The following is a 16,262-nucleotide window of genomic DNA, read 5'->3' as shown; positions in this document are numbered from 1 at the left end:
TGATTTGCACGAAGGAGCATTGCCTTCCATTTCACCCCCTCTGAACTTTCAGATCAGTGCAGCCATGCACACTTGTCTGCTGCCATGTGTGTCACCCTTATGCATACAGTATGGTTTTGCAAGGTGAAAAAATGTGCAGAGTCCCATGCACTCCTGCTCCAATTCAATTCCCAGGCAAGAATAGCCTGGTCACTGCCTTTCACTATGTCCTTGTACAATTCTTCGCTCAAGCCCTTGCATCTATAACAATGTTCTTATGGTTTAAAATTGAAATGTGTTTGGAATAGAGWGAGGGTGTGACGTGATTTGGCCCCATCCACCTTCACTCCATACAAAGCAAAAAGCAGATCCAAGTCCTATTAATTAGTCAGATGATGAGTTCAGCCATGTACTTCCCTTGGGAATGGCACATTGAATCCTGGGCTCTGGCCGAGCAGACAGGGAGACAGCTGGGGATATTGAGAGTGGTGCTTGCCCAAACTCATGCAGCTCTCACCTGCTACCTGGCTCCTCCACTAACACTGTGACCCAGTCACAACAAGCTCTCCCGAGCTGGGAATGTGTGTGCTGCTTTTACCCTAAGAAAGAACTTCTTTGAACCTCGCATTGCCTTCCCTTGGTTAAGTTCCCATTCATCAAATACATCCCACTTATCTTTCCTTTTCTTGATTAAATGGTTTGCCTGATAAAATTTGGCAACTGCTTTTCTCTAAAAACATTCCAAGTAAAAGAACAATAGACAAATGAAGAGCAGTGTTTCTTCCTTAATGCCCCAAGTGTTACTCGTGTTCCAAGAATACTGCTTTTAAGGCAGCTAAAAAAAAAAAAAGAAACCCAAAACACTTTAGGTTAAAAAGAAACTGTGGTATTCTTTAGATGCTGAATTTCTTATAAAGCAACTTCTCAATGCTGTGTGTGGGTGGAAAAGCTATAAATAACCACATTTGTGCATGTTCCTTCTGTGCAAGACATAGAAAATGTGGTCTGCATCAGCACATAAAGATGCTGCTGTGCTCTGCACGAAGGCTCAAGGCTGGTGGGTACTTTTTCTTTTGCAGTTCTGCTGCTCGTGTTGCTGTTTGTGACTCTYTTCCCCTACGCCCAGAAACGCTCTCTGATACTTAGCTGTGGTGTTGGGAATTAGCAGCACAGCTGATCAGACCTGTKAGCCTTCTGTCAAGGCTGGATGGCATTCAGAATTGCACAGGTGTCTTCTTACCAGAGGCAATAAGATTTTGGTAGGTGCCATCCATGACGCCTGTTAAAACAATGATTTTGTTCCTCCCGGGGTTTTTCTTCTGCAGGTCTCCCTTTCCTATCCCACATTTGTCCTTCCAGAGCAGTTTTACAGGATACTGGACCAGGTCAGTCAGGCTGGATGCAAGTGCAGTCTCAGCTCTGGTTTCCTCATGTAGGCTGCTTTCCTGGACATACTAAGAGTTTTCTGAAGGAATATTCTGCAAGTCTCACAGGGTGAGAGGGCAGAAAAAGTGGGCTGTGAAGTCCCAGGCAGCAGAGCAGAGGAAGCCTGAAACACTCCTCGTTATTGACTCCAGCCAAGCATCTGCTCCCTTTTTCTCCTCCTCTTGTTTCCACCACTTACGTATGTGCTCTGGAGCTCTTGGGAGGAGAGAGCACCTAAACATGCTCAGTGTGATGCCCAACGCCAGGCTCTTCCTCACCTGGGCTGGAGCAGGGTCTGCAGAGCCCATGAGCTCATTATCTAAGCTCAGTTACACCTGCAAGGGGAGATYCCTGGGGTCTAAGCAAGAACTAGCAGCACAGACACAGAAATCACAGATTTCATGATGATCACAAACCCTCCCAGTGTAGACAYAGCCCCACAAACCTCAAGTCTTTCTGTGCATCAAGCCAAAGGGAGGCAGTGACCTAGCAGATCTGTATAGGAGAGAAGCTCTGAAGGGAGCTCGGGGCACTCTGCAAATTTTGAGTTTTACCTACAGATTTTCCAAGCCAGAAACTACAGTTAGACCACCTTATCTGACCTTCCAATGGTATCCTCAATTCCTGTCAGTACCAGATGAAATCTGGCATTCTGAGATTAGAAATCTCCTCTATGTTGAGTTAACAGAGCTGACAGCCTGTTATGACCAATTGTATCAGAGGCCTTTTTCTTCCTCTAATAGTTATCTAACACCCGGACATCCACCTAGCTCAAGTAGCTCTGTATTTGACTGCTCTGGCATCACACCCAAGGAAAAGTGGCATTCACAGCCTTGATAATAAGTCAAGATACCAAAAGGACTCAGCTTAGTGGAGTTTGATAGGAAGCACTGATTTAGACCCAGAAGGTGTTGACAGAACTTATTAATGACAACTGTGGTGGCTGCTAATTGCTCAGTTTGTTTTCATGTCTGTGAGAGAAGGTGTCTCTTCTTTCAGAGAAATTTGTGCATTTGAAAGCATGGTCCTGTGTGCTTGAGTTGTACTTTCCTCGCACACATTTGCTTCCTTATTCCTCCCTTAAGTGAGACTATGAAGTATAAAAGGTTCCTAAGATATACAACAAATACACAAAAGGGACCAAAGGAGCTACTTGGATTCTTTGATAACTACATTAATGACAAGTGTGTAACTGGAGCAACTGGGTTTAAGATTCCTGTAACTATAGGCCTCAGAAGAGAAGTGCCACAAGGCTAAAATAGTACTGGATAAGGACTTATGGAAAAAGGACTCTTCATCCTAGTTTAAACCCTCATCTGCTTGATGGCATCTTTCAGTGCCTCAATTTCCTTGCCTCTGAAACACAAAATGAATTTCTTCTCTCTACAGCAGTTTGAAATCAACTGATGATTTTCAATCAGTCATGCTGGTCAGACTTAAACAATATTATTACTTCTCCACTAAATGTTCAGTGGTAGCCACTAAGCACTCAGAACAAAACAAAATAAAAGCCTGAACACATTTACTGGAGATTTTTCAGCTCCAGCTGTAACTACAGCACAATTACATTAGTGTAGGCAGGAGAATTCCTGGTGAGCAGGGTAGGCCCCTAGCTGTGGTAACGACTCCTCATCCCCGCAGTGGGAAAAGAGCAACTTACAGTCGGAAACAACTGACTTGAGGTATCTATTCATTTGGCTCCTAATTTCAGTGCTCTTAGTAACCTTCTGGAACTGCTCTAAACAAAATAACCTGTGAAACTGCACTCCTAATTTAGGCATAAATTAAGACAGTACCATCTATGCTTTGATGCTCTCAACCCACTAGAATTGTTAACTAGTTTAAATGAGATGTTAAAGAGGCAATTAAAAATAGAAATGACTAATAAAGCAAGGATATGTTTTACAACAAAGTGGCCTTTAATGCCAGCGCTGTGCTGCAGGCCCTGCACTGTCACTCCCCACTGCGCTGACTTTGCTTCACCATGGAGAAAACCACTGATAGACCAGAATATTAAATAACCTGCTGCTTTAGGTTGCTGTGGGGAGAAGAAGATTTAATCACCATGGTTTAACAAGTCTTATAATCACAGCACACACCAAAGATGCGTTTAGTAAGAGCTCAAAAAACAACTAGGAGAAAGGCCTCAGTACAAAGTCTCCTATCCGTAGCGTAAGAGCTAAGCTGGATGGTTCAGTGTCGCAGTAGAGGCAAACACTCCTGCCAGGGCCAGGGCCCCTGTGGACTAAGCAACACAGGAGCACCTGGGAAAACTAGGTCACCCAGAGGAGTGAGAGTCCTGGGCAGAGGCAGTTGGAACTTCCTCTAAGAGCACCTTTCTTCAGGAAAAAAAGAGTTTCCATGAAACAAATGGAAGCTGGGAAAACTCCCTTTTATCCTTTTCATTCTTTTCTCCTAGCTTCAGGGCTTCTCAGAACATGGCATCCCCTCATCGTGAGCAGGGTTCCCGCTCACCGCTGGTTTCCTTACACCTCTTTCAGTAAAAAATCTGGGGAAATAAGCAGGCAGGGAGCAATACACTCCCCAAAATACATTTGGATTTTTCTAAAGTTCTTGTTGATGCAGGGAGGGGTAAATAACTTTTTTTTTTCTTTTGAGTTTGTGTTTTTTATTTTCATCCTGATTTGGGAAGGAAATTGTCTCAAGGTCAAAATGTTTTGTATGTGGCTGAAGCCAAAAATAAAAGCAATTCCCTCCCTCTACACACATCCCATCCAAAAAATCCAAAGAGCAGGGAAGAAGAAACAAGGAAAGAACTAGCAGAGCAAAGGGAGGAGAAATGTAAAAAATCAACAGACAGGCCTGAACTATGTTTGTTTTTCATGTTATTACATTTGAAGGACATTTTTGTTAAAAGGGAGTAAAAGCATAACATGAAAGAAAGTTTATAGCTGTAATAGTATACAGGAGTTTGGGCCAACCAGCTCTGTCTAAATGTGCCTGGGGGTCACCCCAGCCCAGGCAACAGCTTCCAGAACTGCAATCCGAAGATATTAACTTTAAAAAACAAGGAAGAAACTTGGTGCAAGAGTTTCTGTTGAGGGACAGGAACAAAAGAAGTTGCCTAAAACTGGCTGGTACGCTAAAAAACCTGTGTTCAGTCCTAATTAGTGCACAGACTCTCTTTCAAGGGCCAGTAGACCAATGATCATTAGCCTAGCTGGTTAGCTAGAGCAGCTCCTACACGAGGTGCAGCCACAGGGAGATGCCAACACGGAGCAAGCAGGTCGGGGTAGAGCTCATGAAGGTAGTTAGTGGAGGGGAGTAAGGCAGAACTGCTGGAGACAGGTTTGGGAGCTAGTGAGAACCACTAGCAACTGGCAAGAGCTGCTCATGATGCCAGATCAGCTCAGCCTAAATTGGGCCTTGCTACCCGGTAAGACATCTCAGACTGTGGGTGCAACTCACTGCCAGAGGGGGGAAAGGAACCAGCTGGCTGAGCAGCTGCTCCATACAGGAAAACATAGAGAAATTGTTACGGTTCTGCCTGAGGAACTAGCTATCCTTGCCCTCTTCATTATCCGGCTAGTTTTCTCTCACTTTAATGAAAATACCTTTTGTTAGCCATCTGTCAGAAAAGGACTGATCACTCTGAGTGACAGGTGGGATCATCAGTAAGCTGGCAGGCCATGTGAGAAGATAATTGGGAGGAAAGATCACAGGAAAAGAATGGAGAAGAAAAGAATGATTGCTTTGGCCCCTAAGCAAATGCCTAAAATATCACTCTATTTCTTAGCATAACAGATAACTCTTATTAGATTTTTACATATCCCAATATATCCTATAAGACCTTCTCACAGGGGGTAAACCTGAAGTAGCAATGACTTTGGGAGCTTAGAGCAGGGATTTGTGAATCAGACATCCTTGCATGAAGACTTCTTGCCATGCAGTTTTCAGTGACCTTTGGCAAGTTGCTTAACATCACCCTGTCAGAAAACACATAATCCTGAGATGAAAGAAACCGCAATAAGGAAGAAGTGCTATTGTTATTGGTACTTCTTACATTAACAAAGGAGAAAACCTTCTGGCATTCCAGACTATATTTATTCAAATATCTTATTTTCCTCCCTATCTTCAGAGATAATCATTCATTCTAGAACTTGTTTTAAAAATATAAATACATATACATATATATATATATATATGCATTTCTGGAGAAAGTTTTACATTATTTTTCTTCCTCCTCTACAGCAACCCTACTATTTTTGTAGGCTTAATCAGTAACAGACAAGCCTGATTCTAACTCCTCCTTTGCCATGACAATGAGAGCCAATGATGCCTTTCGAAAGCAATAAAATAAACATCATTATTTTTGGGATGYTGACATGCAAATAATCCTGAGATAGAAACAAGACAACGAGGCAGTGCTATATGGGGAGGATGATTCTGCTCAAGCGTAACAGCAGCAAATTTTAGCAGTTTGCTGCAAAACAAATCCTGAATTAGAAGGACACTGAGTGACATTCCCTGACACGAGGGCTGAGGTGCTCAGCACCCTGCGGGACTGGGCTCTTGGATCCGGAGGCATCTCACCCACATTAGGTAATTAACTGAAGGAGGTGTCTCAAGAGCCTACCCTCTCATGGTCTCCCTTGACAGGCAGCAGTAAGAAATGGAAATAGGGTGAAATTTAAATCTTGGACAGACTGAGTCATTTTCTGAAGATGCCAGTGTCTCTCCACTGACTATAAAAGGAGACTTTGCATTAAGCTCTTGACTTGGATGATTCAGTTACACTCCTAAAGTTAGGCAGGATAAATTCAGACCAAGGATAGTTGCCTCTACCTACAGAGAATTCAATGTGTTTCCATACCAACTTCTCCATTTTTCTATGCAATGAATCACATCAGCTTTACCCACTCTGAGATAGATCCAACGCCTAGAGGAGCTAATAGGATTTCAAAGGCCTTTGGAAAGGCCTTTTAGAGGTTCCTAAACTCTCAGCAAGAAAGCAAACGTTTCCAGTTCAGCAAAGAGCAAAACAGACCATCAGAAAGGACTAGGTCTTGAAGGACAGACAATGCCCTGAACAAGAAAAACATGTTTTTGGGTGCAAAGGATTTTTCAGTCCTTCTTCTTACTTCAGTAAGTTCAGAGATCAAGCTGGTTGGTTCAGATTTCTTCAGATCCTGTTTCTCCAGACAGCTGTGGAGATCATCAAAGCATTCTCTGTTGCTCTTACATCAATGCTAAGTAAACTTCAGCTGGTAACTGAAGCTGGCCCCTGAAGTTTGATAYCCCTAACACTGCTGCTCTGTGTAGAAATTAGGAAGTGATCGCTATTATGCTTTAATCAGTGCCTCTTTAAAAGCACAAAGAACAATTGTCTGCTTGGATTAACAGTGATATAGAGGAAAAGAGATAGATCGGTTGATTCCAGATAATTTCAAGTTATACTTTATATCAAATTATGCAGAGGATAGAGTATTGTAAACCAATGAACCTTATGGAATTTCCTGAACAAATATCATTAAATGAAAATGTAATTATTTAAACCTGTAGTTCTTTGTGAAGAATTTGGCAGAACAAATACAAGCTAATATTGGTCTATACTTAAGAAGCATTGTCAGAAGTTCAGAAGAGCCTCCTCTCGCTCATAARGGTATTTAAAGCAATTAACTTCCTAGGCTGACAGCCTTAGACTCCCTGACATGTTCTCACAGCAGACACCCATCACTGGTCACCGAGTGCGAAGTGCAGCTGCCTGGGCAGAAACACAGAGGCCAGATCTTTTGACAGCCATTGAACATGCTCAAATATCACCGTGCCAAGTACTTACACTCTTGGGAAGTGAAAGATGGCCCTTTGAAAAGACAGACAGATATATATGCCAGAGTCACTGTGTCCCCTCTAGGACCCTGTCCTCTTTGGTTAGGACAACCTTGAGCATGCTCTCTGTATATGCTTCGTGCCTTTACAGGCTGAAGTTCCTCCCTGAAACTACAGAGGTATCTGTATGAAATCACCAAAACTGAAGAAATATGTGGGCAATATTCTCTCATCTGTCATGGCTGCCTTGTGCTGCAAATCCAGCACAATCTGGTCATGGAGCTACAGGAACGGTGCAGCAGCACAGAAGGCTCTTACTTTACCTCTCTATCTGCTCCTACAATAGAAACACGCATAGCCAGGAGAAATCACCACCTGAAACTGCTGCCTRATCTCATGCCAGTGTGATTTTAAATTAAGGAATGACAGTTCTCTTTTTGACAGTTCAAAATAAATAAGTCACTCAGTAACACTTGCCTTATTTAAGTCACCATGTGATCCTTAATTCATTTCATAATATCTGCAGGATACTCATCCTGCATGCTACTTTCAAATTGCTTTCAGTGTTAGTTGCTGGTCAGGCATCTTCAGAAGATGAGTGGGGCCACACATCTCTCCACTGCCTAATCTTGCACTAACATTGGTTGAAAAGGTGCCAGTTCGTTTGGCAGGAAGGAAAGGAATGGAATGCAAATTGCTCTTAACAAACTGTTGCCAGCATGTTTTATTTCATGGTCTGGGACAAAGAGAGGATGGAAACAAACAAACTAATCCTTTTACTATAGACTTACTCTACTGCATAAATAACGAAGTGTGCTTATTTCACACTGGGCAAGTACTAAGGAACAGGCTGTTGGGGACAGAGATTGGGTTTGGGAGTGTGTGCACATCCTATTGAATTTCCTCCTTAAGAGCTACATAGGGAAAAGCTGCACTGTGATCTATCAGAACTGTGTGGTATGAGGTATCAGATGATAAATCAGGCGTCGGCACTCCAGCCTCAACAATTGCTGAAGGCCAGTGTTAGTGAACACAGAGGTACTGATCTCTCACTCATGGATAACAAAAAGATTGTTTGCTCTCTTCTTACTTCCCACTGGGCAAAGGTTGCCAAGCAGTTTTACCACTCCTGATTCCTGATTTTTTTCCATTCATTTGTAGGACAATATAAGTTAGAACCTCTATTCACTAGTAAGCAGCACTTCAGTCTTCTGGGTGGTCACATCATGGATAAAGTCTAAGTCTGAAAGCGGCTTAGAGAGGCACCTAGCACAAATAGCTCAAATAGTTAAGCATGTGAGAAACACTAAGTGTATCTCATTACTTGATAAATTTACCAAAGGGGCCGTGAAAATTTGCTAGGATACTTTGAATTTTAATGTTTCAATTACTGATGTGCCAGTGGTAGCTTCCTATGGGCTAAGTCTGCTCGGATGACGTATACAGCATGTAATGCCAGATCAGGGCAGTAAATACAATCTTTATTTGATTGCAATGTGCTTTTTTTCTTAGTTCCAGCTTGCAAATAAATCTCTTGTTTTAAAAGAGCCAGTGAAGACAACTGCTGTAAATAAAGCCTTAAAGGACACATATAGCTTACTTGTTTCTCTGTTTGAAGCAAGCTATGACCAAGATGGAAAACTACAGAATTTTGTAGAACTCTTCACTGCCTTATGAGCAAAACAACTGAGTACATGTGTGCATGCGTGGGGGGATGTACAAACCTAATCCTCTAAAATCTTATGTGAAAGCCAAATGAATCATGAACTGCCTCAGATATCCTAGCATTCTTCTGCAAATGGACTACGTAGATCTCGTGCCTCACATGAAGTGCACAGTGTGCTCAAACGGAGACAGATAGATGCTGGCAGGACATTTTTTCTCCTTACAAGTGATGTCAGCAACAGGGCATGATCTGGTTTCTTGTCCAGAAAAAGCCAGACATGTTACAAGTTGAAGTGCTTGGTTATGAAGAGCAACAGCCTTTCTTCTAAAATACTTTGCAGTCTCCAGCACTTCTAGCAGCTGGTAACTGTAATGATATCAGCAGGGCCACATGGCCTCTTTATTCATCACCAGAGGCAGATAACCATGCACAGAGACCGAAGCGGTGCCTGTTAATGTAGCTGGGCATGAAGCCAACAGGACACAAATTCACAAATTCAGAGAAATCCAGGTGACCCTGACAAAGGTCCAGCTTGAATTTTTAATAACAAGGACTTGACACATCAGTACAGCTGGCACAGCAACACTGCTGGTTTGCTTAGCAAGTGGCTGCCCAGGTGTCAAAAAGTGGCAATTACTGAGTGATATCTTGCTCTTCACTACGCTTCACCTGGCACGAGAGGCCTGCTCCATTTTGCCAAGTAGATGCTAGGTGCCAATGCTCCATTTTGCCACCCCAGGGAGCAAAGGGCTTCACACAATGCTGAGAAACTCTTCCAGCACAGACAGTACCACAATATCCACCTATTTCTAGCTCTTCCTTTACAGGCAGCTATCACAACTACATGAARAAAAGAAGGAAGTGGCACTGGCAGTGACCTCTGAGAGAATCAAATTACTCTGAGGAGAAGAAGGCTGTTTGTGTCAGTCTGTGTGTTGGTGTGTGTCTCTATACATGGATGGATGAAACACTGAGAATTTCCATGAGAAGGGACACAGGCTGCATGATAAGAGTAGCAATCTGACGATTCTGCCACAGAAGTGCTTTAAAATGCCAAGTCCAAAACTTGCACAGACCATTTAATAATGCATCCGATGGGTCTCCACTTTCCTTCTGCTTTAATGGGTGTGCTTCAGGCTTCACAGCTTCACTTGAACTGGTTTATGAAGTGACAGAATTCAGATAAACTTACTGCCCCTATGAAGAAAAAGGTGATGGGGGAGACCATGGTGTAAAGAACAACATTATAAACTTACTTCAGCTATTTCTAAGGCTGCTCAACAACATCTGTTCATGGTATAACTCTCATGCTGCTCTGGCTGTTTCACTGTGTTACTGTTCACAAGGGCAAAGGGAACATAATAAAGAGGGCAGAGGCAGGCAGGGTAAGTCAGGAAGTAGCAGGCAAATGTAGGCAATATTGGGAGACAACATGAGAATAATTCCAAATTTCTATTTAAATTGAAATTGATCACATTGGCTAGTGGATAATCTGCAGAGGGGAAAGACCCAGGGGCAAAAAGGGAAAGCTACCAAAAATGAATTAAAGGAACTGTAGCAATTATAAAATAGGAGTATGAAAGTTAAAGGGATTTTTCTCTTCTCTGCAGGATAGGATTGCAGCACCTCCTCCCACAGCTGTGTTCTTAAGGCATCAAGCAGCAAAGCTCTTCCCTATCTAAAATGACACACGGAATCTCTAAGAGACAACTGAACCAAAGATGTATTTACAGGCTCAACAAACCAGTATTTTTATAATGATGCTAAAAACTTATGGTGTTAAAAGAACCCCTTGTCAGTGTGTGTATGTGCAACAGGATTTGTTCTCCCACAAGTTTTTCATTTTAGATTCAAACCAGGAGATGGGAGAAGTAGTTAATGGTTAGTAAAATGTGACAGGACAGAAGATGGTAATAGCTACATGGTACTTATGCTGAGTGACAGCATATCGATGGACAGCTTCACCTGCTCAGTGATGTGCACTTAACAAAATAATCATAATAGGAATTGCACGACAGATACACGAGATGATTATTTTGCAAAACTCATACCCAAATATCTTCCTTCTCCCAATGGAATCTACACTTCACATTTCTATTTAGTTGATAATTTATGAGTTGCAAGATATTTATCTTGAATAGTACAGATGTTTAGTGAACAGAATGACTCATCTCTTCCTCTCTACTTTCTAAGCAGGACAAAGAGATGCCGCCAGCAAGTGCGTGCTGGGGCAGAAACATGCTTGTCATTAAGCTGTTGCTTCCCAGATAATAACTACCCACTAAAAGAAAGATTTGGAAAGATTGCTGCCAACAGAACTCACACCAAGAATAATACTCTTCAAAGCAACTGTTATCCTGTGACTCTTCTTGCTTATATTTTTCTCTTTCCCATCAGTCTCAGTACACACCAAAGACTAGCTGCCTTTGGAAGCAGTGACAGGTTCTCATCACCATGCATAAATGAGAAGTAGGAGTTTCATCCATAATGCTCATAAGCACTTGCACCAATTTCAGAAAATGTAAAGGAGAATTTTTGGACCAGAGGGATTGAAAAAAAGTGTAGATCATCCTAACAGATGAAGAATRCCCATGTTAATGTGGATTCCTATTAACATGATGTACTGGAATTGGAGAAAGTATAAAACCATCAGAATTTATAACTCTTGATTTTTGAAGTTGTAACTGAAAGACTGTTAGTATAATACTTCAAAGTTCATACTTTGCAGAAAGTGTTCTAACTGCATTTCAAGTACATGCTTTGTTTAATATATGGTTTACAAATTTCATTACTATGCAGTACATTTGCTGACATRTAATGAAAGTGAAGTTGCTTAAATTAAGCATCTATTACATTCAAACCCTGTTTTCATTATATATATCRCATGAATATTTGTGTGGTTTTATAGGAAAAACCTAGCAGGTAAATTTATGGCAAACTTTTCAAGTCTGCCGAAGACACRGTCCAGTTTATTTGCAAAGGATTTCTACTGCAGCGGGTCAGTTTTACTAGTGCCCTTCTCCTACAGTCCTCCCAGGAGCACAATTTTCCAGCTTGCGTAGGAGTTGTCTGTCACCTGTCATCGCTGGTTCATGTCTGTTTTGCTCAGGTCAGTTTTGTCACTCAGTGTCCACCTCGTACTTTACAGAGAGGAAGGCAACGACCGAAAGAAACCCAGACCCATCAAAACCCTCCATAAACACAGACCATTCAGCCTCCTCCTTTACAGCAAGTGCCATGCTGCTGCCAACATTGGTTTGGGCCTGTAGCTGGGCCCTTAAACAAACCCCACCATCCTGAGTGAGCAGGGCCCTATAACATCCGATGTTCATCCTTATGTAGCGAGCAGCTACAGGCATGACATCTCACACTTACTGTCATTTACACTATTGGAGGGGGATTCAAGTGGATTCCTTTGGAAGAAGAGGGTTTTTTACCCACAAGCTCATCTCCAATAGCTCAGATTGTACACTGTGAACTGTACTGTTGTGAGGTGGGTTCTTCACAGTGGGTTGTGCTGTTGATTTGAGCCAGTAAATCCTTATTTTTACACTTGAATGCCCCCCTCCTTTTTTTTCTCCTCCTACACAGTAGAGTACTTATAGCTAATTTCTCATTTACTGAAAATTAACAACTAAGTACCACATTTCTGTGCAGATCTGTGGACTGATTTATGACTTCATGTGAAATTGAGAGGTAGTGAAAGGTGCAACAGACATTATCATACACCAAGCACAGATCATGCTGACTTTATCTTRGTTGTGCCACTGTCCTGCAGAAAAGTCAGCAAATAAACAGAATGACTGCAAAGAGAGGGCCATTCCCTTCCTCCCCTCCTTTAGCAGTGTCACTACCTGTTGCACATCCTGCTGGAAAACGCAGAGCTGCAGCCGTTGATGCAGCCGGACCTTTCTGTGTTGCCAGATGCTCTCCAGGCGCCGCTGGTGATGCAGGACCTCGTGCACCACATCCAGCACCTGGTGCACGGCCTTGGAGTAGTTGGCAGTAGCAGTGAGGGATTCAGAATTCCCAGGGCTCAGGGGACGCTGCAGGACATCCAGCAAAGCTTTTCCATCCTGGCTCACCTGAGACAAGAAATAAGTTTATCAGCACTGTGCTGATACATCTAACAGCTGACAAAAAAAAAGCCTGATTCTTTTCACTGTATCTTTTTTTCCTTATTTCAGTGGAAAAGGCAATTTGTGAGCAGTAACACAGATYTGTGAATCCTGTAACATCCGTAGATTCTGCTGGATTTATACTTACACATTTATCACTTGCCTTAGCTTCCTATTGGGCCTCCTGTGCCACTGTGCAGGTGCACAGAACTGCTGGGGCTGAATGGAGTCAGAGACCCCTTACACTATGTTATGGGCTGACACTTGGGCACTGAGTCTCCACATGTACTGGGATATGACAGGTGGCATTTGCAATAGCAGGTCTATTTTTGTGGAAGGTGGCATTTTAAGAAAGCCACAGATGGCAGAGTCGCTCCTGTATGATAAGGGAGAAGCCTTTCTTTGTAGGATTACTAAGTATGAATATACATTCAGAAGTGTGACATGCAGATTCTATATTTCATTCAGTGACAGTGAAAAAATAAATTGGTCTCTTTTCTTCTCCAGGAATAAATCAGAGGGATCTGAAACCTCCATTTCCAATGGACCTGCAAGGTTTACTTGCAAATGCAAAACCATCTGCACACATACAAGCTTTTTCTGTGCATACTAAAATAACACTTGCAGATGCAAAAATATTGGACATTAAAAAAAAAAAGGTTTTTTTGAATCTATCCTGAACATTTTTATATTGCAGGGGAAAGATGAAAAATAAACCATAAAACCCAAGATGCCAACAAACATTAACAAGTGCCTGCATGCACTTGTCCTCTGAAAATGGCTTTGTGAAATATGTTGCAATTGCAAATTGAAAATTTAAAATATCCCTTCCAACAGAAATGTTAGATGAGGATAGTATCAGATTCCTTCTGCTCTTCACTCCTTCCCTGCCAAACACAATGCAGCAAAAGTGACAAAATTTGTGAAAAGAGTTTCTATTTCTAGGCTATCAGAGACCTTGCTAGAGAATGGTTCATTGATTTTTTTTTCACCCAATGTGAATATAGAGCATTATCAGTGCAACTGAAAACATTTCTCGARGATCTCCATGTATAATTTATCTCTGTATCATAAACTGCTTGTTCAAACAAAGCAAATATCCTCTAATTCCAGACCTGTGCCTTTTGGCAAGCCATGTCACATCCCAATCTGTTATAGCAACGTCTATCTGGTGCGACTCCAAAAAAATCAGCAGAACCATTGAGATTTACACTGGCAAAGCCAGAAGTCAAATGTGATCCTATTAGACGGGGCTAGGCAGGTCACTGAGATTAAAAAAAAAAAAAAAAACAGGACAATTTGGAATTAAGTTAGGAGGTGACTGGGGAGCCTCTGGGGAATGGCTTTCCTTATTCAAAACTYAGTTGCTGCCGAGGACCAGCAGGAGCAATTTGCACTTGCTGAAGAGTCACTTGCTGGGTCGCAGAGGGAACGGCTGCACTGGCCAACAGAGGTACCCAACGGTGAAACAGAGGAGAATTGGAGAATTTCAGCAAGAAGACCAGGGCATGGGTATTACCGTGGCAATATTATGGAGATGGCAAGAGCTGCTGGGCAGGGTAGAGGCAGAGGAGGTGATAAGACCTACTACATCATATTTTAGGTGTGAGAAGATAATCAGCACAGGCTAATCACTGGGAAGAGGAAGCCAAGGCCATGCAGTTCATTAAACCAGAATGATTTCCCGCTGGCTGGACTCATGCACACAGTCAGGCTACTGGTCTTGGGGTCTCTAACTGGTCTGATGCTGTCCCAGGCTGGTGCTACAATAGCTGTAGTGCAGTCCCTGCTGATTTACACCTGCAGTAATGAGTGCTGGACCAAGAATACCCCTAAAGGTTCAGAAGTCTACCAGGAAGGGACTGGCGATTGTTTAGACAACACAACTGACACGCTTCACTCAGGAGAACTTTCTGCAAGCCTTTTGCCATAATATAGGCCTGTTTATACCTACATCTGCTCCAAAGTGTGGCCCCTCATGTCAGGTTTTTTTTTTTTTGCATTCCTCTACCACAGATGGAATCTTGTGATCTTCCAATTTGGGGGTCAGATCCTCACATACACTGAGGTAAACTGAATGCTGGCTGTTTATCAGCAGCTTTTATCTCATGCTGCAGACCAGACAAGTCTTGAGAGCAAAAAGTACGTGAGGAATCTTTACAAGTTTTTTGACAAAAAGTCATAGGGCAATTTTTCAGTCTCAGCATCCCTGACATGCAGTTTTAAAGGAAAAGAACACACCCTTTCTAGGTGTTGAATGAGAAGTATATCCAAAGCAGCCTTTTACAGCCTTCACTATACTGAGGACCTGGCATCTCTGTGACTTCATATATTTAGGGAAAATCTTTTCATCCTGTTTCCATTAGCACATTCCACCTGTGCTAGAGCCAGGATTCATTCCCAGCAGGAAAGGAACATGATTAAAACTACCACCATCTGAAAGGGGTTTCCTGTTCTGCAGAGGCAGTGAAACAGCTCTTCTTCAGAGCACCAACGCTAGCTCCACAGTCCATTTCTGTATAGTGCTTATCCTCCAGATTTGCCCTAGCAAGAGGATGGACTGAGCACAGACTAAATCCCGCAGTCTAGGATTGACCCCTTCTATGAGAAGTTGCAGTGACAGAAAGCAAATCTATCTTCTTTAGGAAAGCTAAATGACCCCCAAATATAGTCAAGTGTCTCCTATCCCACAGCAGCTGTTCAGGTTCTCCTCCAGGAGGCACCTACCTCTGTGTAGGCCTGTGTTACTTGCTCATACAGAGACTGATGATGATGGATGGCCAGTTCCAGGTCTTGCATTTCTGAGGGGAGGCCTCCTTCACTGCACATTTTGCACCAGGCATCCACACCTGAAAGGAACTGAAACAATTCCAGAAACAATGAGCAACGCCAACCCAGAGCAATGTCTCATGACCATCTCCTTCAGGAAAAGCTGCTTACAGATGACTGCAATTTGGACCAAGGGAAATAGCCCCAAAAGAACCTTTTGGGCCCTCTCAAACAGGACRTTCCTGGGCCCTCCTCAGAGCCTGAGGAACACCTAGATTCAAATGAAGAGTTTATATTTCTTTTGACATAAGCAAATGCTCCTTTAAGCAGAGCTACAAACCACACATTCTAAGAGTCTTCGCATACCAGGCAGAGATACTGCAAGAGCTTTAGAAAAAAACATAAGCACAAAGCACAGAAGGCCATGGCTATTTTGTACCAGCCATATTTGGCAATTTCTCACGTATTAGTCTTCTATTGCTTACCTGTCCTTAACATCACTGATTTAAGCAATA

The 16,262-nt window shown here is 42.5% G+C and overlaps 1 protein-coding gene across 1 annotated transcript in view; it reads right to left on the bottom strand.

The window, feature by feature from the left end:
• KALRN (kalirin RhoGEF kinase) overlaps nt 1–16,262 on the bottom strand; it is a 464,489-nt gene that overhangs the window by 217,203 nt on the left and 231,024 nt on the right. The window contains exons 8-9 of the mRNA XM_026054352.1: nt 15,706–15,837; nt 12,715–12,945 (exon numbers count right to left, since the gene is read on the bottom strand). Of these exons, the coding sequence (XP_025910137.1) occupies nt 12,715–12,945; nt 15,706–15,837 (363 nt within the window). The remainder of the gene's footprint in view (nt 1–12,714; nt 12,946–15,705; nt 15,838–16,262) is intronic.

This window comes from Nothoprocta perdicaria, unplaced genomic scaffold (assembly GCF_003342845.1).
Source record: "Nothoprocta perdicaria isolate Ctin4 unplaced genomic scaffold, notPer1 scaffold_0, whole genome shotgun sequence".
NCBI classification, from domain to species: domain Eukaryota; kingdom Metazoa; phylum Chordata; class Aves; order Tinamiformes; family Tinamidae; genus Nothoprocta; species Nothoprocta perdicaria.
Note: the sequence above shows the minus strand (reverse complement) of the source record. Positions and strands in the feature narration are given on the sequence as shown.